The sequence below is a fragment of the Ambystoma mexicanum genome, chromosome 9 (assembly GCF_040938575.1).
Source record: "Ambystoma mexicanum isolate Mex_15411 chromosome 9, UKY_AmexF1_1, whole genome shotgun sequence".
NCBI classification, from domain to species: Eukaryota; Metazoa; Chordata; class Amphibia; order Caudata; family Ambystomatidae; genus Ambystoma; species Ambystoma mexicanum.
The window spans coordinates 290,974,745-291,001,407 of record NC_090931.1 but is presented as its reverse complement, the minus strand read 5'-3'; the positions used below and the strand labels follow the sequence as shown (position 1 = coordinate 291,001,407).

The 26,663-nt window shown below is 42.3% G+C and overlaps 1 protein-coding gene across 1 annotated transcript in view; it reads right to left on the bottom strand.

The window, feature by feature from the left end:
• Positions 1-26,663, bottom strand: part of DDX52 (DExD-box helicase 52) — a 376,512-nt gene that overhangs the window by 315,204 nt on the left and 34,645 nt on the right. Inside the window, exons 3-4 of the mRNA XM_069614668.1 lie at positions 13,248-13,372; positions 3,971-4,156 (exon numbers count right to left, since the gene is read on the bottom strand). Of these exons, the coding sequence (XP_069470769.1) occupies positions 3,971-4,156; positions 13,248-13,372 (311 nt within the window). The remainder of the gene's footprint in view (positions 1-3,970; positions 4,157-13,247; positions 13,373-26,663) is intronic.

Sequence of the window (26,663 nt, the reverse complement as noted above, 5' to 3'; positions counted from 1 at the left end):
GAGCAATAAAAGCAAAGTTAAGATGCATGGACAAGACATCTTGCAAGTTATACCACCAGAACCCTTCATTTACGAATTACTGAGGTTGTGAATTCTTCCAGTGAGGTAGTCATTTTTATTCAACTTGCCACTTTCCCTACAAACTGAGCGTACATAGACAATATATTAGATTGTAAAGCTCCCTAAAAAAATGACATTTTTAATATTTGTAAACACTTTCAAAGTTTTTGCCACTTCATTTTTGTTCTGGTTTTCAAGCACAATGAACCGCAAATGCAACAAGAAAAGGGAACTGTAGAGATTTAGCATTGTTCTGTTGAGCTGTGTTGCGCGTGCTGTCACACCACCCATGCTTATGTCAACATTCTGTGACTGGAGTTCGCGTGAGAGTGGTGACAGTTGGTGTGAGAGGTAGAAGAGGTGGTTGTGCCGGCGGGCTCGCATTAATAAAACTTATAGAAATCTTAACTCTTATCGCCTCCGCATCATCTTTACAATTGGCGACGAGGAAAACGGACCCCACGGCGAGCCCGCGATGGAGCACGAACTCCGACGAGAGACACGCTGGTGAGCTCCGGCGCCTCTTGCGTATCGATAGTGGGCACAGAGCGCAGTGCGAGGTGCCGGCACAGCCTGTGGATGGCTCCCTCACCAGTGGTACCAGCTTCAGTAACTCCGTCCCTGCTCCCTGTCTTTCGACGGCTGCCAGGTGAGAAGGAGTGCAGGGGGAGCGGGGAGGAGAGCGGGCAGGAGCCGCGATCGAGCGTGCAGGAGCCGCGATCGTGAGCCTCAACAGCGACGCTGCTAATTTCTACGCACACCACAGGCCTCGCCCCTGTCGGATTGAAAAAACAAGCCCTATTGCCAGGAAGGAATGAAAAAGTAAATAAACATTCCTCCCGCTCCACGTTAAAATGGGAGATAGGGAGTTTACAAATCAGGGTGAACTCATGAACAGTTTGTAAAGTCAAAGTTGTGGAGTATACTGGAGACATTGTGAGGAGAGGCCAACATATTACACCATTTACTACTCCTAAGTGTACAAGTGCAAATCCAGTACAATATTAAACTGCAAAAGAAGATAGGATTACACGGTCTATGAAAAATGGCAGCAGCAAGCATGGCTCCATCCCCACCTTTTCTAATGGAACCTGGTGTCCCACCAATAAGGTGGGACAGGTGGAAGAAACTGTTTGACACTTATTTAGTGGCAATTGGAGAGGATACATTTGCTGCAGCGAGAAAAGAAGCAATACTTCTGCACAATCTAGGCACGGAAGGTTGTAGCGTATATGATGGTCTTCCACAGCCTCCTCATGAAGGACAAGGAGAAGTAGATCAGTACACCCTAGCTGAGAAAAACTGGAAATTCATTTTGAGGCGAAGAAAAACAACCTTCGAGAGACCTACGTTTTTCCAGAGAACACAAGATCCCAGTGAACCAGTGGAAAATTTCATTGCAGCGTTGAGATCTTTGAGTCACACATGTGAATTTGGTCAATTAACAGATTCGCTAATAAGAGATCAATTAGTAAGGTGCACAAGCAACTTGAAGCAACTTGAAGATACAAGAAAGGTTGTTGACAAAAGATGCATCTCTGGAAGTGGCGGTGGAGACTGCGAGAAGTATGGAACAGACCCACAAGTACATGACGACCATGAAAGGTGAAAAGTAAGAAGGTGAAGTGGCAGCTGTAGGAGGAATCAGAAGACCGAATGTGAATAGAGAAACTAAGTGCTACAAGTGTGGTAGCAATAGGCATATCTCCACAAGTGCATTTTGTCCTGCGAGGAATAGATCTTGTTTAAAATGCAAAAAGAAAAGGCCATTTTGCAAGAGTCTGTAGAAGATCAAATCAGGTACACAATACTAAACCTGGGACAAGAATGCCAGAACAAGAAGAAAGTGAGAGTATATTCCAGAACTTACAAACGAAACAGGTCTTGGAGATAGCGGAAGTGTCAAACAAAGGGAACTCCCCTACAGATGTTTTCATGATGAATGGTAGAGTTGTAACCCTTAAGGTGGATAGTTGCTCGCCTTGGACTTTAGTATCCAAAAAGACTTATGAGAACTGTCTACAAGGCTCAATCAATCAAATCAAAAGCAGCACACCATAGAACCATATGCCTATGGCAACGTGAGGATTGAGATTTTGGGAAAATTTCAAGCAACAGTGAAGTACAAAGGAAGGAGATGTGAATCGGATGTATATGCGACACAGGAAGGATCCTCCCTGTTAGGGTGGAGTGAACAACAAACTGGGCATACGAATACAAGCGAATGCGGAGGAACCAATTACCATTGCAGAAGTTAATGACTAATGGGAAAATAAATTTCCGGAGGTGTTCCAACCAGGGTTGGGGATGCTCAAAGGATAGGAGCATCACATTCGAGTGAAGGCTGGTGTAGTACCTCGGGTGCACAAAGTGAGACCTGTACCTCATGACTTGAGAGAAAAATTGAAGGTTGAGATAGAGACCTTGATGCAGAAAGGAATCAGAACAAAGCGAGAGTTCGGAGTGGTTATCTCCTTTAGTAGTGGCAATGAAACCAAATGGACAAATAAGGCTTTCTGTGGACATGAGAGATATAAACTGAGGAGAGGCAGATGTTTTGTTCCCCCTGAGTCGATTAGGTTCAATCTTCTGGAATTGGCTCATGAGGGCCACCCGGGTGAAAATGCCATGAAAAGAAAACTGTGGAAAAGTTATTGGTGGCCAAAAATGGACAGGATGTCTGAGAGATGGGTCAAGGATTGTGTAATATGCCAAGCGTGTGACAAGACCAAGGTGGTGCGGGAGACCCCATTAGTTCCAAATTCTGTTCCAATGCAACCTTGGTCCAAAGTACCAGTGGATATCATGGGGCCCATAAAAGGGTTGGGAGGAGGACTAAAGTTTTTGTTTGTGCTTGTTGATTACCATTCAAAATGGGTTCAGTGGGAAGCGGTCAAAGAAGTCACTGCAGGAGAAGTGATAACATTTTTGGAAAAAGTATTCCTTAAAGAAGGAGAGCCGACTGAATTGGTATCGGACAATGGTGTTCAATTTGTATCTGAAGCGATGAAGAAATTTTTGAGTAGTTACAGCATAAAACACATCAAGACAGCGTTGTATCATCCTAGAGCGAATGGTCTTGTTGAGAGGGTAAATCGATGGTTAAAAGAAGGTTTACAATTGGCAATGAGAGGGAAGCAACCTTGGAGAGAAGTTTTGAATGTAATGACGTGGAGTTATGTTACTACACCACATTCGTTGACAAAGGTTTCTCCGTTTGTGTCCCTCAAAGGGAGGGAACCGGGAACCAGATTGTGTCCAGGTTGGTTAGGTGTAGCTAAGGTTGTTCAAGTGGATAGAGCAGAAATAATGAAACTCTTAACATTTAAAGCTTAATGTTTGGAAGATGCATGCAAAACAAATCTATAAACTGTTCAAAGCATAAAAAGGTAGTCAGACTGCACTCCAGCATCAATAAAAGGGACCCATTTCTAGCCAAGCATTAACTATTGAAGGTGAGAAGATTTCCACCATAGGACCATACCCTTAATTTAAAGTTTGTAAACTACACTACACAGTAACATTTATGCGCATCTGCATGACAAAAACGTGCTCCGACAAGAAGCTCAGGATTTGGTCACGGGTGGGGAAGGGGAAACAAACTCTTGTACTTTGGTTTAACACAATCTCTTGTATTTTAGTTTAACAGCAAGCAAAACGACCCCCAATAAAGAATGCTACAATATTAAAGAACTGCCAAACCAAAAGCTGCCGTGTTACCCATCAGGGAAGCATATACAATCTAAAAAGCACACCTTTGAATATAAAAAAGGAACCAACCATTTAGGCTTCATCAGGGATCAAAGTACAGTCCTGTACAGTTGCCTTGTACACTAACTTTCCAAAATCTGTGCATGCTCTATTCACCATTTCAATGTCTTTGTTTACAGTATGGAAGAACAGAACTTACATGCAGCATTATGGGGATGGCCTGCATCTGAATGGGGGTTGGCATCTGGAAACCAGCTTCCTGAATATTTTTTAATATCCGATCATGGATCTTGTACTCCTCGTGCAGTTGCATGAACGTGGTAAAGGGTTCAGGAATGTCAGTTCCTTGGACAAAAATCTTGTGCTTGTTTCTGAACTGGTTAATCTGAAAAGTAATAAACAAACACTACTAGTTTGGCAAGTGCATTTATGCATGAAAACAATTGGGTAATGGATGCTATTACCTGGGGCTTTGACATGGTTTCCAGTAGAAACATTAGAAATACTTTTTTTTACAGAATTGTGATGCTTGAATGACAGCTGTCAGTGGGAAGGTTCTTACCGGCTATGGGCAAAGGTAACTGTAAAGAGACCCATGAAAGCAGCAAGCAGGAAAAGACACTTGACATGATGGGAACAAACTCAAGTGGGCAACCAGCAGACTACCTCACTTTGGACAAGCTACATACTATGGCATTGGAGTACTGATGTCTGTCTGTCAGCGAGAAAGTGGCTCATGTGCTTAAGGCGGCATAATGTAGAGTGCTTATGTGGAGATGCAGATCTGCCAGAAAGTCATGTACTTTGTAAAACAATGGGACATGTTAGGGAGAATTCTCAGAAATGTGCCAATTCCTCTCTACCTTAGAGACCCCCCCCCCCAGCACTTGTGCTGGACTGTAGGACTTTAAAATGTTTAACCTGGAGAGAGCAAGACCTTTTTCCCACTCTCTCATGTATTATTTGTGTTTTTTAAACTCTGTGTTTCTTTTGGTATTGGAGTCTGACAAACTTCATAGGCATCTTTTTCATTGTGTCACACAGCACCTTCAGTGCAGTGGCACAGGGGATTTCCCAAGGTTTAAATACCTTTCTCTTGGGTAGCTACTGTTTCAAAAAGCAGTAAAGTGAAATTGACTTTACTTACATTGTAACTTTCTAGACCAAGCACACACTATCTTACAATAGGGTGCTGGAGTGTTTACTTTGTCTCCCCTTTGTCTAGCTTCTCATGTAACATTTTTTATGTTACCCTTTACACAATTAATGGCTGGTGGCAGTGGTTTACTTTTTACTACCGTGACGTGTTTTTGCCGTGGTCTGCGTTCGCAGCTGCAGTGAAGCACCAATGGGTGCCATTTTCGTCAAAATGACCCAGGTCTTCTTTTTTCACCATTTTTTGTTGTTTAGGTCCTTGAGATTTACTATGCGCGCCAAACCAGGTTTGGTCCCTTTGTTCGTTTTGTCTTCGTCGGCATCACAAGTGAAACCTGCCTCTGGCTCCAGTATGTCTGGTGGGGGTAGGAAGTGAGGGAAGTGCACGAAACACCCTGTGCTGTGTCTCCTAGGAGACAGGAATGCACTCTTTAGGTGCTTGGACAGCTGGAAGTCCGGCAAGGACAGCCATCCTGCTGGGTGACTGACAGCTAGGCTGGAATTGGGGGAAACCTGCATTAAAGGAGAGGCTTTTTGGCTTGGAAGGCAGAGTCGCCACTGGTCGAAGGAATCCAAAGAAGAACTTGGAAGAGATGCCTGCTGCAACACCTGGACTGTTGCTTTGGACAGTAAAGCCCTGCTGCTGTGCTGAAGCTCTGAATTCGCCTAGACTAGAGAAGCCCTGTAAGGACGACTTCTCCGCTTGAATTGGTGCAACCAATCAACTCCAATGTAAGCCACCTGGTCATCCTCTCGGAGCTGGTTGAATTTCCACTGAAGTCGCTGCTGGAACCGAATAAGCCAGGGAGAGGAACACCAGATCGTGTGCGTTGCTTTTAAGCTGGCCAAGAGCTCCAGGAAGATCCTCTTGACTCCCAGGAAGCAGGACTGACCGAGCCTAAGCCACCTGAACAAAGTGCTGGACCCCAGAAGCAAGGAAAGCCCATCTCGACAGCCAGGAACCGCTGTGTTATTTGCGGTAAACGCGAGGAGCTGAAAAACCGAAGTGCCCCCAGAAGTCCTCCCTCTTGTCCCCCCCGCCCCCCGACTGAGGCCCACAACAACAGGATCTGCAGAGCTGCACAGGAACTGAAGTCATCTGATGCATCTTTCTTCAAACTAAGTACAGTCTAAGAGAACTTACCTCTTGTTGTAGAGTTGCTTGCATCTTCTTCTACCCTCACATGTCTAACAGCTTGTGGCCCTACATTTGATTCTTCTTTTTCTTCAAAGATTTCTAAAACATTGTGCAAATACTTTCTTACCTGCAAGTAGTGCTTCAGTTCACATTTCCCATGGACATTGGCTCAGCCTCGTTCCCTGAATGACTTCTCTCCTCTGTCCTTGTGTTACACCTGTACTTCCAGGAAGGGGTTAACGTACTCTGTATTGGGGGGAGGGGGTCCAAAAGTATTTGCCTGCTTAAGAATATTTGTGACCTCTTGTTTGTCATCATAACCCTTTCTTTTGACACTCTCATAAATTTACTCTCAATGCAACAGTATTATATTAATGTCCACAGTGTGCTAGCTATTAAAGTCACCTGAGGGTGTAGGAAGTGTGTGTGCCATCCCCAATGGGTATTTGCTGATTCTGAGAAACCCAAGAGTGTGTATTTCTGAAGTGTATCCGAGTGTTGCCATTATATTTGCTCCCTTCTGAAGAAGGCTTGGTTAACTGACTGGTAAATAAATTAATATTTTTTTTTTAATCAAGAAACCTTGAGTATCAGTGTTTAGTTGAATATTGGACACTGTGAATCTCTGTGCAACTACCCTACTGCTCACATTGACCCCCTGGCTGCTCGTCGACACTACCAGCCTGTGCAGTTCAGACTTGTACCAAAGGTTGGGTTCCTATTGCCAGGAGGCTAAGGTTGTTGTTTTGCACCCAAAGGGTACTACCCCAAATCTTTACCTAACAGGACATATTAAACCTAAAATATTAATCAACATTTCCAAAGAGACTTCGAGAGAGTGGGAATTTCTTGTGGTTGGTACAGCATTATGGACGGTGTTACTTAAGCGTTGAAGGGGAAATCAAAATGTAGTGCAACTCTGCTAAATAAAATTCCTTTTTTATTTATTTTTTACTAAGTGAATTATTTCACAAGGAACTTTTCGCAAAAACAACAATCATTACAGAACTACTTAGCATATACATAAAAGTTACAAATGCATTAATATTCATCATCACACCAAACATTTAAAACATTGTTAAGCAGGCCACACAAGTAAACAAAATCCTGACAAAAAGGCAAAATGTATTAACGTTTACGAATCATAACCCCAAATTAATCTAAATTCCGTCATAATATAGCCATAAAAGATACACTCAAACTCTTTATACTACTAATTATATCCCCTTTCATCAGTATCATAGCAACAACATGGGAACCACTCTTAAGAAAACACAGCCCAAGCCTCCATCCAGTTGATTTTTGAGTAAAAATGTATTGCCTAACTAAGCCACTCGATAAAACTTTAAAATCCTAGACTAAGTGTATTGCACGTCGAGGAGTTAAGATATGGCATTCCATTTAAGATAAATCGCTTTCATAGTTCACTTTTCTTTATGGTATCCTCAAGTCCTTAGGCTGCGCTCAATCTCTTACCTTCCTCCTGTGATTTCTTTAGTGGGAAAGAGATTGAAGTGCAGGCGCACGAATTGCGTGTGCCTTATGCCCTGGACATTTTTGCAGGTAATGTGGGAGACACCAGGGGGTCTAAGGTTTAACAATATTCACAATAATAGCAGATATCCACAGACCTCCTCAATAGTGTTTATCCAATCAATTTCCCAAAGTTTTTATTTTGCCTTATCTTGCGACAATGCAGGAATTCAAGGGTTAAATTATATTGTATTATGTACTCTTGGCACTTTGACACCCACTTATTCAAGGGTTAACTAAGTGCCACCAGATGGAGGCCACTTCTGCAAAAGTAATTTTTACTAGCATCCTCAAATTCTTCCATTATCACACCTGCCGAAATTGAATGTAGACACAGTTTATTTCTCATCACTTGGACTAGGACTCCCTGTGGAAGCTTTAGCATTCTCCTCCAAAAGAGTCCCTCCAGCTTAATCCAGTTGGTCTTTAAAAGACAAAAATAAAAGGGTTTCTACATTTTATGTAATAAATGGGACTACCTTCTAATTATAGTATTCAATTACTGGAACTATTGGAAAGTAAAACTTTCCATTTGAGTTTCTACTACTGCAAGTGGAATCATTTTTAATTGTTTGTAATTTAGAAGTTCAGTTTCCCCCTGGTTTCAAACAGATAAAACCCCAAATAGATTAAATGTCCAACTCTTTGCAGTACATTATTCCCCAAGTGCCAATTAAATTTAGCATACAGCTTTTTACTCCATGGTCGAAACACAAAGACGTTTGATTTTGTTACATTGATATTTAAATCATTCGTCCTTGTATAAGTTATCGAGTCTGCCAATTGCTGCTGCAGTCCTATAGGGCTACGATACATCAAGGCCAAATCACTGAAATGCCACCCAAAGAAGGCAGGAAACAGCAGGTGTTGGTAAAGGCAGTGGCAATATCTGAAATTGCTAGAGAAGGGGTGCCAAAAGGCAGCCTTGTTTCAGTTCATGCTAGCTTTTGATAAGGATTGAAAGACGTTCCTGTCTGTTCAGTCTTACTCGAACACAGGTGTTTATATGCAACGTAATGAGCATCTCTAACAAAGGTGCCAGGCAATCCCATGATTGTAACTTATACCACAGTTTGCTCCTATTTATGCTATCAAAGGCCATGGATATAAATAAATGCAACGTATAGCAACTTCTCCATGGCTTTTTTGAACAGACCAAGAATAAACCATTGGCGGTTGTCCCCACTCCCTTGTAAAAGACAGTCAGTCTGATAGATGTCCAATCTCTGTCGCTCTAGCCCATTCCTGTAAATCATGCAGAAGGAGGGCGGCAAACATCTTCGTGGGGACGTCTAAAAGCACTAGCGGCCTATAATTTGCCGGCTCAAAACAGGGTGCTTTTATTTATTAGATTGGAACTATGAGAGCTCAACCAAGAATCTGGAATTGTTTTCAAAGTGATAACTATCAAAAATAGCCAACAAAGCATTAGCCCAAATGTTTACCTCCCCCCCCCCCCCCAGGATCATCGGTGCGAGGCCATCAGGGAATGGGGCCCTTGAATTATTGCTATAAATCAGACAAAGCGTCCAGATCTCTTTCCAAAAACCTAGGCTCATCAGCTCATCAGTACACTGGAGTTTGGTGGCCGCTATTATGTGTGTATACGTTCTTAAAGTGGCAAATCCATTTCTCATCGGGGATTGAATTTTCTGGAAGCTTGTTTGATGACTCATGTCTGATTGAATTATAGCCCAAAACCCTTGAGTATTGTTTTGTGAATTTAGCATATTTTGGGCATGAACTAATTAGTTGCTGATGTTTATGCTGGCACAAACAATTTTTTATAGCAGTTCTTTAAACAATGCTTTCAAATAATATCTTCTGGTTGTAATTGTTTCAGCGCCCTTCGCAGCTCTTTTTGAGCTGCACTTCTGGGTCGTAGACTTGTTTATGCAGGATCCTGCGTTTTACATTTTCGCCATTACCTCATGTACCTCTTCCAGTTTCCTCTGATGAGAGGGGAATTCTATTTGCTCAGAAAATCTTTCGGGTACATAGCTGATACAGTGTTATTAAAAATGTGTATGTTATATCAGCTCAAGGCAACCCTATTGGCACCTTGGTTTACATCCAGCACAAAATGTGCGCTCCTGTATCTGGGATTTCACACTGCATTTGACCCACAAAGGGAGGTGATCGCTGGCCTCTGCATGTTCAATCATCATGGATTTAACATCCATAAAGATTGCAGCCACAAAGCAATAGTCTAGAGTATTTATTCTAGAACCTCTTGTCCATGCAGCATCTGGAATTTCATCGCCCATGACATTCCCATTCAGAATGCAGAGCCCCCATACCTCCATAAGTAACAGCCAGCCTCTCCCTCGTTTCCAAGCGGTCTTCTCTGAGGAAGAAACAGGTTTCCCGTCAACCACAGACACACAGAGGGCTTTCAAATCCCCACACATAATTGAATTCCAATTTCTTCGTGGTTGCCACATAAAGAGTGTATCTTCAAAAGAGTCGAAGAATTCCATCTGGGGAAATCTTGCCATGATTCCAATTTAGGTTCACTATCAAGGTGCACCCTAAGCGGGGGTAGACAGTAGGGTTCCATTTTAGCCATCACCTGGAAAAATGCATTAGGCTGGGAAAATAGTGCTGCTTGGACACTATTATTTATCCCCATCAGAGAACCAGATGATGGGCACCCTGCGTCACCTTTCTAAGCCAGGGACCGGAGCAGTTTGCAGCCATGTCTCCTGAAGACAAGACATCCATGGATAATAAATCTACACCTCCTTCCACAAAGTTTGTGCCTGCTGACAATATAAACAAGACTGATAATCCAGAACTTGACATGATGGTACAATCAAAGGATCTTCATATAAAGCCAGCAGTTTAAAAACAGAGCCCCATTGCAGAAGGGTGAGATTAAGAAGGCGTTCTATGGCTCAGAAATCGGGTTAATTGCCGTGAAAACATTTCACTCTGAATAAAGCTTACCAGATAAGCTAAATTGTCTTAATAAAGGAATACTGCAAGTATTGTATTAATTCACACGAACTGACCCAATCAGACGGCCCCAAACAGAAAAAAGTGAACAACAGTACAGAGCAGATTCATGTTGAAAATGGAGACAATTCAAGAGCGGAAACAGAGGGGTAACAGGCATAGTGGAGTGGCGCAATGGACCGTTCCTGCAACCAAAAAGGTTTCAATGTTCAATTTAACACAAAAAACATTTTTTTTTTTTTTTTTATTGATGCAAAGAACCAAGTCGAAACTAAGCACACCTTGTGTTAGGGCAGTTTTTCTCAAGTCCACATCTGGTAGAACTTTACAAAACTATCCCCTTGGTTTACAGGCCAAAACCTCGAGTAGAAGACTGTACTACTCTTGGTGTTGGTAGTATGGCAGAGCAGGCAGCCTCATTTTAGGAGGGAGATGCAAGTTGTAGGTAAGTGCAAAGAACTTCGTATATACATAGGCCCAAAGAGAAACATTCACTTTTAGTTATATCAAAATAGGTATTTATTTTATATATACACACAAGGCGCAGGTACACCTGTAGATAAGGTAAGTACTATTTTAACTAATAAACACAATAGAAAACAAATGCAATACTTAGGTGTGTAACTCTGAAATATTCTGCAATAGGAATAACATGATTAACACCACCAACAATAGCAGCTCAGTACTTTTCAAAACATATTACTTTTCAGGGGTCCTAGGGCTTTAGCAGTTCATCCCAGTTCTTCAAAGTCAGATTGGAGGGAAAACAGGTAAGGCACAGCTGTAGAAAAGGCAATGTCCCAAAGGACTCTTCAGTATAGGTATAGAGCTTTTGAGTTCAGGGACCCTGGGAAAGGCTCCCTCTATGCGCACAAGCATTAGGCCTAGGGGAATGTGTATGGGCTAATGCCAAACACCAGAATCACCACTCCAGCAACAAAAGGAGCAACAGAAAGACTCTAGGTAAGTACTACCCTCAGTCCCACAGTACTTTAGGAGTAATGAAGTTGCAGGCGGACGCCTTCAGGATGCAGCAGTGGTGTACCCGGTCTCCTGTGACTTGGTTATGGTGACGAAAGGAGGGACTCGGAGATTTTGCAGAAGCAGTCGAGAGAGGGCTCCCAGAAAAGGGTTCTTCAACGCAGATCTGTGGTCTTGGTGCCTTTTCACACATACCTCTGTAGAACGCTTCTCGTCCGATCGATTTGTCTCCTTTACTCGGTCCTGCACTCTGGGAAGGGGACGGAGATTGGGAATCTTGCCTCTGGAGGTCCAGCAAGAGTCCACCAGAGTTTCGAGAGAGTTTGTTCATAGAAACACGATGCACTGCAGGATGGTCATGGGTCGGAGGGCATTGGTGTTTTTCAGCCCAGGAAGGCTACAGCAGGACGTGGGATGGCTCAAATTGTAGGTTGTCTAAGGACTGCCCCTGCCCACTGTTAAGACAGTTTTTTAAATATCCAACTAATGGCTCCATAAAACCATACATCCGAGACAGTACATAAGCTCCACTCTTAGTATAAGGCTGCACCACCTGAGAATGTGGTAGCATGGACAGAGCAGCCAGGCTTATCTTAAGAGTGAGAGAGGGCTGTAGCTTGGTACAAAGAAATTGTAGCATAAATATGGTCCAAAGAAACACTATGAATTGTAACAAATAAAGGTATTTAAATACAGGTAGACCAAGATAATTCTTGGTTAAGTAAGTACTATAACAACATATAAACACAATCATAAAAACCAACTCAATACCTATGGTATGCAAACCAAGGTATAAGATTCAGGATAGTAATATAGTATTCTAGGAGAATAAGACCCTGTAAGATATACTTTTAGAATACAGTCAGTATTTCAAGAATAGTTGACCCGGTCAGTCATGCAGTGACACTCAAGTTATGAAATCACATGACATACCAACCCTGTTACAAGTATACACCTTGGAACATTACTTTCCAGAACTCTGTCCAGAGCTCGTAATACAACTCATCATTGAGTAGTCTAAGGCCGCTCCAGAAAGTATAAGTATGAACACTCAGTAACTATTTTAGAATGCACTAAGCAAATCAGGGAAAGCAAAACCCTATTACACGGTCTTTCTTAATTGACCTAATGGTACAAAACTATCCACTACCTAATAACTAGTCATACCCAGTATACTTTAAAGAAGGGTATATTACAGTTTCTAAGGTAAGTAAGAACTTTTTGAAACTATTTTAGAATAGCACCAAAGCAATTCAGGGAAGCACAACGCCAGGGTTACAAGTTTAGAAGAGCAGCCGCTAATCAAGGCGAGTAAGACCTATATTATTTTTAAAGAGGCCTCAAGCTACTTAAAAAGGTAGGTATAAAAACCCTGCAGTTTACAGAAAGGGGCGGTCTGGCTGTCCAATAAAGTCTGAAGGGAAGCAGGACACCATAAAACAAAGCAAAACCATAATGAACAGGATTTCCCATGGAGAGAGCAAAAATAATGACTATGGGTAGGGGGGAGGGGGGGAGGTTCCCCTCATTCAGGAGAGCAGATCAAAAGATCCACAAGTCCAGCAACAAGCGCTACAGTCTCACAGGTAGAGGGGATTTGGCATATGAACATCTCCCTAGCACCTCAGCATTGATCTTTTTTCCAACTCTGGAGCACCAAAAACAGCAGAACAAATTCTAGGGTTTGATTGTCAAATGACAGATTACTCACCTTCTCTTGCCGTAGCTTCTCCAGTTTCTCTGCAGTGGGCTTCCTTTCTCCAGTCTCTTTCAGCTTAGCTTCGAGCGAGGACATCCACTGAATCTCATTTTCTTCCACTGGGTCCAAAAACGATTCTGACAAATAAGGGAAAAAAAGTAATTTTAAGATGGAAAAACCTGGAGTAGATATGGAATGGATGAGATTTGTGCAACGTTGAATGCATTATAGGCTTATGCCTCACTACAAGTTCTCCTGAGATGCACCACTAGAGAGTAGGAGCTATGGCATAGTAAAAATCAGAAAGTAAAACCACCAAGAGGGAATCAATATATTTCTTTTGAACACATTTGTGACATTGTATGATAAAACTCGATGGTTTAATAAAAAAAATAAAAAGTTGAACCTTTAGAACCAAGTACAGCAAACAAGCAAATTGAACAAAATTGCACTACCACCAACCCTTCAGTCCTCCCGGTCCATGGGATGCGCAAGATGTGCTCTACAACAGCAAGGACTGAAATGGCAGGGAGAGCCTTGGGTACTGCTTATATCCTAGAAAAGCCTTGTTAGCATGAACCAGGCCTAGAGGTGCTGTACAAACATAGCTAGGCAACATTAACTGTGTCTGGGTTTATTAAGAAGCATTAGGGTGCAGCTAGAAGACATTTAAAAAAAAAAGAACGTGTCATATATAAAATGGACAAAAGTTACAGTTTGCATCGAATGTGGAAGTTGGACTTGCAGCACACTATGGACTAGCTCCTTGTTCCAGAGGTCGCTCCTGCTCACTAGGGGACGCCCGACACTAAAGCTTTTGACTCCAGCTCATCAAATCTTTATTTAGATCTAGGCAACAAGGACATTCCCAATCCTTTGCCTCCAGTCATCCTTCATGCTAAGCATGTTTCTTTCAGCCATATGTCCAGTGTGTGAGGAAAACCCCACCCAATTTTAGGCAACAGGATTTCCCTCAAGTTCACCGGACTGAGTGGAAAGCAATCATGGATGCATTTCTACTAGGAATGGGGCATGGTGGTTAAAATGTATAGTGGAACATTCAATACTATAATATCACCACAGTAGGTTAGCTAAAATATACCTTCATCTGATGTACAGCTAAGTAAAACAATAATGCACCGTATGTAACTTCATGAAATGGAATTCTTTCAGTGTCGTTCCCAAGAGTGTCACAGGAGTCATTTGTAATCCACAGTCAGCTGGAGGGACAAAGCACCTAATTTGGCTAGTTATCGTATAGGGGGATGTCAGGGCTGATTAAAGTCACTAATAGGGTTCAATGTCCACAGTACACAAACAATAGCACTGTCCTTATGTTTATAGCAAATCAACCATGATCTGTCTAAACTTTGGAAGCGTTTGTAAAGTCAAGGTTAACCACCGGCAGAATCTTTCTGTTTTGCACAGAAGATTGTAGTGTCGAAAAATAAGACTTGCAATTGTAGTTTGGCTTTTGTGCCTCCGAAAGGTACACTGGGGTGAGACAAGGCGGCCTGATACTGGCTTACAGTGAAGCTGTCAGTTAATGTTGCAGGTCCAGTTAACGGGATATGCAATTTGTGACCCAGTAGCATAGGTCAGGTCAGTCTGGGGTTCCTCCGTGTAATCAGGTTCTTTTAAGGTTATTCTTTGTTCAAGGTTATTTTTGTTCTATGTAATTTTTTAACTCTAGACCCTGTGCACAGTTTGTCGTCAGCACTCTGGAAATATTAAGAAACATATCGTCAAGAAGTCAGGCACTTTGTGTCCTGCGAGCTCATAACCCAGCACAACGATGGGACAAGTTAACGCTGACTGCATAATCCCCCTCTGTTGTGGAGAAGGCTTAGATCTACAGATCACAGCAAGACTCCTTTCCTGCTAAGATTTTGCACAGATGCCACAGCAGAGCTACCTCACAGTGCTCTTTGGTTGAAGTCATCTTCTAGGCAGGGTCAAGTCATGCCACCGCGATTGAGAAAAATAAAGCACTGATGCCCACTTCTCTAGAAATATTCGGAGCGCACAGAACACCGCATTCTTTCAAACATTTGACAGCCTCCTACTTTTTTAGGGGCAGCCACATTAAGATTATTCGGGCACAAATAAAGAGGTGGTGGATTAAGCTTTTAAACCACAACCTATTAATCCCAGACATCGTACTCAGTCACTGGGTAAACCTGGTCTTGGCCACTCCTGCCTCAGAAATCCTGAGCAGGCTGTAACCAGGACTATATATGGCTACATCGATATCATAAAGGAAACAACGTTTGGCTTTGGAACTGCAACAGGATTTTCAGCACAAGAACACAGTCTAAGCACTCTTCACCAGGCAAAAGGCTCCGTTCCCAATCAATCTACAAAGGCCTCATAATACGGCATCACTGTGGCGCAACCACAGCTTACTGTTCACTCTTACTTGACCAGGGAATAAAAGGGCACCTTTGAGGTGGCCTCTCCATCAGAGACTTAAAGTCTCTCATTCGCCCTCACATAGCACAGAATTATGACCCGAGTGAGTCACAATCTAATGGTTGGTGACCATGTTCAGGGGGCTAGAGCTACATCTTAGGACTTCACAGTTGTGTCCACTGTTGGGGCAGAATTCCCTTTTTGGGGATTTAATGACCTTCACTTTGGGTGCTTCTAAATGTTTTGCTGGCTTTTTGACTTTTCTTTTGGGGAAGTGGGACTTCAGTAGAAGCCTCCGCCTAGCACCCTACCGCTAAAACACTCTCTGGTGTCTGCCTTTAATAGCCCATATGGCTACCAGAGCAGCACATCTTGAGCTTCCGGTCATCCTCTTAGCTGACTGCACTGGCTTTTCCATGTTGGTCACAGGGCGATTCTGTTGTGGGAACGTGGATGAGCACCATGAGCAGAGACATCAGGACAGTGAAATGAACTTGGTAAGAGTGGAAAAGGTCCGCACGCTCACTCTAGATCTTATGAGACCTCGATGCTGCCTGATGCACTTATCAAGAGAACGTCAACAACTTTAGCAAAAAAGCAAGCGAGTGGCCGTAGCTATCAGTCTTATGTGCTTTTGATACAAAAGCAATTGATTACCCTAGAAGAGTAAACCATGGTAAATGCTTGGGAGACCTGGTGTCTTTGTGCCAATCAGCTCAATATAATGAGACTGACAATTCACCTTAAGGACTCACTGGAAATGACCAACATGAGAACTGAGCTCCTATAAGCTACACTAGCTCTGTGCACAAGGTGTTGAGGGGGAGCCACAATATGACCTATAACATCAGATATCGAGTGACTGCAAACTTCTTGAATCACGGTCAGGTGGTGGGCAGGGGAGGAAAAAGTGCAGCCTTTCAGGCAGCTCTGCCTGGGATGTCCGTGCTCGGTGTTACAGCACTCCAACACAGGGAGCAAGATGTAGTGCAAGCCCTAATCAAGAAGGTTACACATTTTTCTCAATCATAGGGAGCTTGAACCCACAGGATGTGCTGATTGGTAGAAGAGTGAAGAGAAGAGCACAGGAGGGCCGAGGTGACTGTGTGGTATTAACGCCAAGGTCTGCTAATTTAACAATCTGAAAGACCACCAGGAACGTGGGGCTGTCGGGGAAGGGGAAGGAATAGTTCCTTGCTCTTGAATATTTGTATCCAAGGAATGCATCTTGACCTTGTGCTGTCTCGATTAACCAGCGGCTGAGATTGTTGGCAGGATATACCAATTGCCCCAGGTGATATTTGGGAGAGGCAACCTATAACCAATTAGTGAGTCACCAGACAGAAGCTACAGGTAAGCCCATACTTCAGCAATGAATTTCAATCAAAATGATCACTTGCGAAAAAATTATTACTTTTATCCGAAACTCAGACTCACATTCAAAGAAAAAAAAGTAACATTTTCAAAATAAGGAACTGCCAAACAGTATAGTAGGAGGAAGATCTAGGGTTGCCATGCCTAACTTGATTTCATACTGATAATCCCGTCATCCTTACTAACCCAACACTGACTGACTATAAATATCTGTCTAAATCCCATACCATGAAACAAGGAAGAGGATTAGCTGGGGTTTTTTAAATCTAACTGGGAAGTATCAAGCACACCTCTCCCCTCAATTCCTACATCAGAACTATTAACCTATCAATTACAACCTGATACTATGGGGAAGATAACCTTTTTGGTTAATTTACAGCCCAACCCACTCCCCAGCCCCAAACAGAATGTTGTTAATGATTTAGCAGATACTCTTGTAGATGCATTTGGGACAATGAGAAGCTTGTAGTTTTGGGGGATTTTAATATATGGTTTGAATCCATAAGTAACAACTCTGGCTTTGCATTTCATTGACTCATGCAAGATCTGGGTATCATCACTCCTGGTAACTCAACCCAACCATAAAGCTAATCATACTTTAGATCAAATCTTTGCTTGGACAACACATCTCTGCATTAGTGATCCAATCACATTCCTATGGACAGACCATTATTGTGCCCCATTCACCATTCCTTATATTTCCAGAGCAAATAAACTCTCCCTTATCATTACTATATGAGTCTGGAACCAAATCCCTAAAAATGCATTCTTACAACGTTTAACAGCTTCCCAAAATACTATTCAGAACAGAGTACTTACACACATATCCAAATGAAGAATAAAGAATTTAAACTCTACCATGGGGGAGTCAATAGATAAATTAGCCCCTCCTTTGGTGTCTAAACCCTGGCATCAGCACAAATTAAGAAAGGGTTCACACCTGAATGAACTAAACTCCCACCGATGTAAAGTAAGAAATGCAGAAAGAAGATGGCAGCACATTAACAAAGTATCCTGGAGATTCTTAAACATTAATAGATGTACAAAAAGGAATGATGAAAGCAAAAACGCATTTTAATGAGAAAATTGACACCACCTCAAATACCTCCAAGACACTGTTCTCCTTTATGAGAGACCTCTGCAATGAATGTGACAATAGTTCACCAACCCCATCACAAGAGCTTGCCGAACAATTAGTGACCCATTTCTCCAATACAATTGACTGGATTAGAAACGTCTACCACAGCACTACCCCCATGGCCAAGCTGTACATATCTGAAGAAACATTTAGAGCACCCACCCCCCCCTGATAATGTTTCAACTGTGTATAGTTCACAGCAGAGAGCCATGCACCTTTTTTTCCCCAATGCTCAGGTTCACTGCTGGATCCACTACCACCTAGATTATTGAAAGAACTCCACCTGTGTGGTTTTTTTTTGTTGTTTTCTTTTTTTTTTTACGCAGAGCCCATCTCTCAGGTATTTAAAATCTCTCGGTCTTCTGGTATTCATCCAGATAGTTGGAATTGTTCTGTGATTAAAAATTAACTGGAAAAACCCACGTTGGATCCAAGAGACCCAAATAATTTGTATCCCATCTCTCAGGTCCCTTTCTTGGCAAAACAAAATCAAAAGAATAGCAGTAAACCAGGATCACCTGATAGAGACTACGGACAAGGATAACACAAGTGCTGTCATTTTATTGGACTCATCAACGCCATTTGATACTATTGACCAACAAATTCTAATTGAAAGATTATACACATTTGGCCTTACGGGCTCTGCTCCTAAATGGATCCAGTCCTTTCTTTCCATTCGTTCCCAACAAGTATGGATTGCAGTCTTATCCCCTGAAATGTGGCGTCCCTCAGGGATCAGCCTTGCCCCTGTTCTTTTTAACCTCTGTCTCAGTCCATTAAGGGATCTTCTGCGACAAGCTGATTTTTTTTTTTTTGAATGACAACCAGATTGAGGTAGATCTTAAAGGATGTGATGCCACTACATCCGGAAGAATAAAATGCTGTCTAGCCTCCATAAAAGAATGGATGGAAGCCAACTCCTTTATGATAAATACCAGTATAACAGAAATCCTACAGGTAAATGAAAAACCGAACACAGACCCACAGACCCCCTCGGTCCCCTTGCTAGCCAACCTCGTCCCATGCCCTGGTCCTAAACCTTAAGAACTTAGGTATGTATCTGTATCACAAGCTTACTTTAAAATGCCAAATTTACTTCAAATAAAAAGACATCCTCCATTCTTTTTCTCACCAGGTAATTGTTATACATTCCTGCCAGTTTGGATTATGCAAATAGCGGTTATTGTAGACGTTCAAAATATGCAATTATCCGGCTGCTGAGAGTTCAACTAATTAAACTTAGTAATCATGACCACTTAGCCCAGCACTCCGATTGCTGAACTGGCTTCCCTGCTGAGAAGCGTATTATCTGTAAAAGCATGTGCATTGTTAAAAAAAAGCCTTCATCATTCCCTTTATAGCACCCAGACCCAAGAACGTTTTGCCATCGACTCTTAACAGGAAACATACTGTTTCAAATTATCAGAAAGAAAGCAGGCTGGCCGTAGATTTTTGTTTCAGGCCTCCAGAATCTGAATTCACTGCCTGGTCCACTCAGTATAACATCGAATCTCCTCTCTTTCAGGAAAGATCTTAAAACCTTCCTATTTGCAGGTCCTTTGCTATAGCGCCAAGACACTCGGATAACTCGTTGCGCTGTATAAAACACCCATAACACAAGTGTGTAACATTTTCTCACAATGCATATCAGTTAAGGGTACCACAAAACAGACAGCAGAAACAGTGAGGTGAAACTGGTAGAAAAAATACAACAGTAAGTACAAAATAAAGAAATTAAACCAGGGTGGGGAGATGGAAGGTGTTACTAACTGGAAGCAAGTGTTTTCGGCGGGACAGCAAACCCACTTGTTTCCAGATGGCCTCTACGTCTCTCGATTCACCCATTATTCCAAGTGTACAGAGCAACAATAGTTTGTTCTCCTCCAGCCATCCCACAAACGCTCTCCAGATCTTGTCAAACGTTCTTGCCACCATCCTTCTTTCAAACATTACCTGCTCATAATGCCATAGACGATTCGGATCCGGCCCATCTTGTCGCAGTGGCACTTTTCCCAAATTGTTTGCAGCATTTTTGTTTAAGGGTGCCCAAGATATCCTCCACTACCTAAAACCAAATTGACATATTCCCCAAGCTGGCTCCACCTAAACAAATGCTGTGACAACGCTATGAAATGCCAGTTTCACCAAATGCAGTGAAAGGGTAGTGAGGAGGTGGACTGGTTTGGACGAGTCATCTCCATTATCCAGTCTTCCACTTTAGGTGGAGATCCCATTCCAGAGCCTCAAATGAGTTTCTTCCCACATAAGATGGACCTCAACAGAAGCTCACTGCCCCCAGGTCAGACCTCAGTCTAGTATGTCCCATTAGAAGAGAGCGCTCCCAGAGGGTACCACCACAGAAACTTTCTAATTTCTACACAGAGCATATTCAAAGTCTTCACGGGGGCCTCATACGGTACACCTAAAGACACCCAGGATTCTCTGAAGCTCATTCATCAGAATCTGTGTCTCTTGTGTAAGGGTAATATTAAGTTCTGCTCAACTTGGTATTCACCGACTCCACTATCCTGTCTAAATACGCACTCAATAGATTCCTTTCATTCCCACGCATCTGAATTCCCAAATACTTAAATCCACCCCTACACCAGTGGAAACATCCTCCTAGATGGTCCCTATAACATGTCTTAGTTATCAGCGTTACCTCATTTGATTCTACATCAAGTTTATAACCACAAACTCTCCTGAACTGATCTAATTCATGTAGGACATCTGGGATGGTGGAGTGAATCTACCAGGCGCAACAGATCATCAGATATGCAAGGAGTTTGCAGCTATCATCACTAAATGGAATTCACCACTAAATGGAATTCCCCTATCGATATTCACACAGATTGCGTTCAGTAGCAGTTTCAGTGAGAAAGCGTACCGAAGCTGGGGACAACGGACATCTTCAATGCGTCCCGCTATAGAAACTAAAATCATCTGACCACACAATTAACTACAAAGCGCATTGTTGCATTTTTGCGCATGGTAATCACTAGGGGTGTACCGAAATTTGGCTTCAAGTAAGTATTCAACTGAATTTCAGCTGAAAAATGGATATTCAGCTTTGTCCAAATACTTAATTTTTACTCAAAGCCAAATAGTTTCCCCTACAAAATACCTTAGGTACCGATTTGACTGTGCCTGGAAACATTCAGGTATGTCATGTTAATCCTTTAAAAGGATCATTAAACAGATGCTGCCGACACTTCAGTAGATTAACTGTAGACGGGGTGAAAGTGCAAAGTCTCAACCCTTCATGTGCTGGACAGACAGACCTTAATCTGGTGGTCTGCTGGGGAGGGGCGAGTTGAAGCCATCAACATTTTTAACGTGCAATGAGATGACTCTGGTCTCCCTGTATTTTGCAGTTGAAAACCATTGACCCTGAACAATGGTTTACAAAGTAGCTATTGGAAAATTGTATTTTCTTTAAGGGCTTATTGATTTGCTGATGACCCGAGTCATTAACATGAAAGTTACAGGTTCCGATCCACTAATTCCCCTCCAAGTAATACCATTAAGTGAATTAATATAACTGCTGTGGAAATCCTGGAAATTCCAAACACTAGTAAAGCAGCTCAGGGGGTAGTTTGCTTTCAGAAGAAAACTGTATTCAGACTGCAGGATAATGTTATGAAGCAAGTAAGATGGCTCAGAAGATAATGTGCCTGCAGCATAGATGTGCTTGTAAGAACAAAGCATATATTGCAGTTCCTGCCCTCAAACTGTCTCATGTTGACAAAATGGTTCCTTTATATTGGGTAAAAATGACAGATGTTACTAAAGAATGTGGCGATCTAAAGAATTGGAAGTTTAAAATAAATAAATAAAAAATAAACAAAAATAAAAGTGTAATCAAAATGCCACAGTCTGTGGCAGCAGAACTAGTCCTCCCAATATTAGAGAGTTAAAAAAAACAAATGGGGATGTGTGCAATAATGATGAGGAGATACAAGACTACTAATTAGAAACATTGGACCAACTGGATGTACAGGTGAAGCAAAGTAAAATAAGCACGCACAAGCCAATTAAAAATCTGAAATTCAGCACTGTCCCTTCCCTATATGGTCAGCCGAGAACCATGGAGGACTCCACATTCCCTATATATTTTTAGCTGGCGTCTTAGCATGCCCGAAAGCACCACACAAACCCCACCCGAAAAACAAACCTCTATATAAAAGGAAAATAAATGTTTCAAATGCCTCATTCCAACTCAGTACCACAGGTAGAAAGCCTGGCTTTAACATACTAACAGTCTGTACTCCGTAGCACTTCAGCAAAGAGCAGGGTGCTAATTGATGTAATCACTCCTTTTGTGGTTCAGTGACTTACTGGAACCAGAAGGCTAAAGACGGGTAAGGCCCAAAAGGAGCATTTGAAAGTACAAGTACGCATCCTAGTCTCCCATCACAGTGATTGCATACTATGCCCAACAAACGACACCCATGAATGCACAAAAATACAAACTGTGCTGTTATTGAACAGTTTATTTTCTGATCATGTATTCCTCCCATGGTTTACACAAACATCTTCCGTAGACAACAAAGAAGAGAAATGCATGTGCATATTTTAAAAAGTGATTTTCATTTACAATGTGTTTTTCTTGTCTACTGTCCTGCTCTCCCAGAACAAGTGCACAAATGTCTTATTATTTTTCCCCAATACACAAAAAAGGAAGGCAGTGTACTTTTGGAATGCAAGAACTCCTTCACTCAATTTGATTATAAAACTGGCTCTTGTAGGGCTGTTTATTAACTCAAATAAATGTCACAGAATAAAATGCAAAACGAATTACTCTACCGTTGGCATAGGTTTGCACCACTTCATCCCAGCCAAAAACTTCACTGAATAGCTCCTCATTCCAGGCTTGGCACAGATATTCGGCACAACAGGCCTGGAACTGGATTCGATGTGTCCACTGTCTCTCAGTTCAGCTGAAGCTATGTGTCTCTGCCACTCTCGTTGATGCCCCCAATCTAATTTACACAACTACAGACTAGAACTTTTCCAGAAAGGTCACCTGCTGAACGCACTTCATAGAGACCCGGACGATGTACTCTGTGGAATGCTGTGACAAGTAAACAATTTCCGTTTTTCATGGCAGCCGAATGAACTACTTAGGGCTCCTGCAGAATTCAAAACAAACCCTGACTGGCCTGGGCAAAAACGAGATGTTTTAGCAGTGTTTCAGAAAATGCAGACGATATTCACAAATGAAGCGGTCACTGAGAATTGCAAGCCAGCGTCCACTGCTGCACCCACAATGCATTTCACAGACTCTATATTTGAGTCAAAGATATTACATTTTTTAAATGCATTACATTCCACAGTAGGACATTTGACTTCCATAGCTCAGTTCCCCTAAATTGGGTTTCTGAAATCTTCGAAACATAGCTAAGCTAGAAATGCACTGCAAACAAAACAAAATCAAAATGATCAAAATGTTAAAGAGACAAGCAAAAGTATAAATTAAGGTTTCACCAATATTGGAATCCATGAAAATAGCCAATCCCACCAAAAGTAACCTTTGTCAAACCCTTCAATTTTTGCATGTGGCTGAATGGTCACTCAGGTTAAAGCAGCACATTCCTTAAAAAGCATTTTACCCTAAATAATGTTTCAATAATAAGTAGTCAATAGTAGCTCTGTTCCGCAATCCCTGCCAGTGTAGTGCATTGTGGTGTGCTAAGGGGTTCTCCCTCCTATATTCTGTACAGAGTTGTGGTTTGTTAGCAGGGCTATTTAGTGGTGGTATCTCCTCTATTGCCCCTGATGTCTACACCGCTTTGTACCCTGGCATATCCTGGTGTGCCGCTACCATCACCTCCCAGGGCCCCTGGGGGGGGGGGGGGGGGGGGGGGGGGGAAAGACCTCTTCCCTGTGCCCTTGAGCTCCCTGGGCCCCATGGTTTATCTGTTTGTTCGCCACTCTTTCCCCATCAATTCTAATGTCCTCTGTCTGTGGTTCAACTGAAGACGTTCCCATATCTATTCTTGGTTTTTGGTATGACCCTCTATGGAAACGGGGGCACCTGGGTCTCCCTCCCATTCAGAGGTCACTCTACTTGCCTGCACTTTGTCGTGGTCTGGCCTAGTCCCCAGCCTTCCCATTTGTGTGTTCATTCCTTGGGGTGTAGGCGTTGCTCGTTCATTTTCGTCTAGTTCTGAGTGGAAGAGCCAGGTTTTTAGGAGAATTCTGAAGTTTAGATGGTCCTTCATGTTTCGTATTTCTCTCGGGAGGGAGTTCTAAATATTAGCGGTTAATGAACAGAATGCTGATCCACTGTGTTTCTTCCTGTGTACAGTTTAGGTTCCAGGCGGATGTCGTTGCTGGATCGGAGTATTCTGGTCGATTTGTAAATGATGATTTTCTTTTGTAAGAATTCTGCTCCTTGGCCATGGATTGGTCTGTGTGTTATGCACATTTTGAATTTGTTTTTTGACTGGCAGCCAATGTAGCATCTTAAGCGCTGGAGTGATGTGGTCCCTTTGTGAGAGTTTGAGAAGTCTGGCTGCTGCGTTCTGTATACATTAGTTTCTTCTATAGATAATCCGGCATTCCGAGGTTTAGGCTGTTGGCGTAGTCTGTCCTGGACATGAGGGAGATGATGGCCAGTGTTTTGTGTGTGAAGGAGAGGAATGGTAGAATCCTTTTATCATGTACCAGTGGAAGAAGAATTTTGTGATTATTGCGTTTACTGTGGTTCTAGGATTAGCTTGTTCTCCATTAGGATTCCAATGTTTTTGACAATTTTGGCTGGCATGGGCGCTGTTCCTAGTTCTGTGGGCCATGGGATGTATTGGTTGCTTCCTTGGTTTTTTGGTTGCTTCCTTGGTTTTTGGATATAATCATGATTTCCATCTTGCCCAAGTTAACTTTGAGGAGGTTTGTGTTCATCCATTCGTAGAGTTCTTCGAGACAGTCTATTAGCGTTGTGTTCTCCTCTTGTACATCTTTGATTTTGTAGATGATTTGTGTGTCATCTGCGTTGTTGTAGCAGGTCAGGCCGTGCCTTTTGATGAGGTTGATTAGTGGAGTCCTGTAGATGTTGAAGAGGGGTGGGGATAGGGAGGATCCCTGTGGTACTCCACAGGTGGTGTCCCGCAGTGTGGAATTGAAAGGTTTTTATCCATAGTGTTTCTGTTCCTTCACATAGGAAGATTTAATCCATAAAGATCAATTGATAGATCACCAGGAATCTAGGATTGTTCCTTTGCCATTAAGTAGTGATGCACTGGAAGCTGGAGCAGGTCCCCTCAGTTTCAATAGGCCTGTATTACTGCCATTATTGAGAATGCGGAAGAAGGGTCTTCTCATGTTTTAATGTCTATCTCAGAAGCTGGGGCCTTGTTTGAGTTAAAGAGAGAAAAACCTAGGCTTGGGGGAAAGGAGTTGGACTTTAACCTGGCTAAGCTCGAGTTTGATAGGATAGAGAAACAAAGACCGGGATCACCAGTTGGATTTGGCGAGACTACAAGGGTCTCAAGGCTCCTCCAGAGGTTCTGGGGATGGTTCTGGATCCTCTTCTCATCCAAGATTTCCTAAGGATCTGCTAAGTATGTATGATTAGACAAATTAAATAATGTATTGGTTAACAGCTGTTGTGTGTGCTTGTGAGGTACAAAACGTGAGCCCGATATGATTGCTTAGTTGCTCAGCGGACTACCTCATGTTGGCTGCAGTGCTATTACGGTTTATGCATGCACTTAACCAGTATATTCTGATATCTTTTGGATCAAGCAATCTCAGACCACCATACTGATTTATTGACTTTGTCAAAGTATTATTTATTTTCTTTTTCTCTTATGGAAACAATGAACAAGCAACAATTGTCATGCAAAATTGACTTATTTTATTTGAAATCAACCAAAATTGTGAAGGAAAAATTGAAGAAAATGAAGACAAAAGGATAGAACCCCAAATTACCAACGCAACTTAAATAAACATTTAGTATGCTTTAAAAAATGACTCATATTCCTGCTAAAGTACCACAATTAGCTGACCTTCCGGTCAATTCGTTAATCGCCTTGAACGTCTGTACAGGCTGGATGCTGGACAATTTAAAATAAAATACAATCCGAATTGGCGTACATTGTTGCCTGACTATATCATACTTCAAAGAAATACAAGCTCACTTCAATACTCTAATTTTCTAGCCTCATTATATAGCCTAACGTCTCTGTGCAGTCTGGACTGGATTCTGAAAGACTGGGTAAAGCTGCAGCATGGTCTAGCTCATCAGCTGGGGATCTCACACGGGCTGCACACTGGGATGTTTAGGTGATATCACTATTTCTTTGCCTTTATCAGGATGACAGGTTTGTTAACTGACCCTGCATGAAGAAATACTACATGTCCATACCAGAAAAGTGTATTTAATGCTCATGAGCCTTATCCTTTATTTCTGCTGATGCTCTGCAACTAACCTGATCACCATAGTCACAGTTGTCCACCCACATGTAAACAGGCTTGCAGTTCATTTCCTAATGGTATCTCAG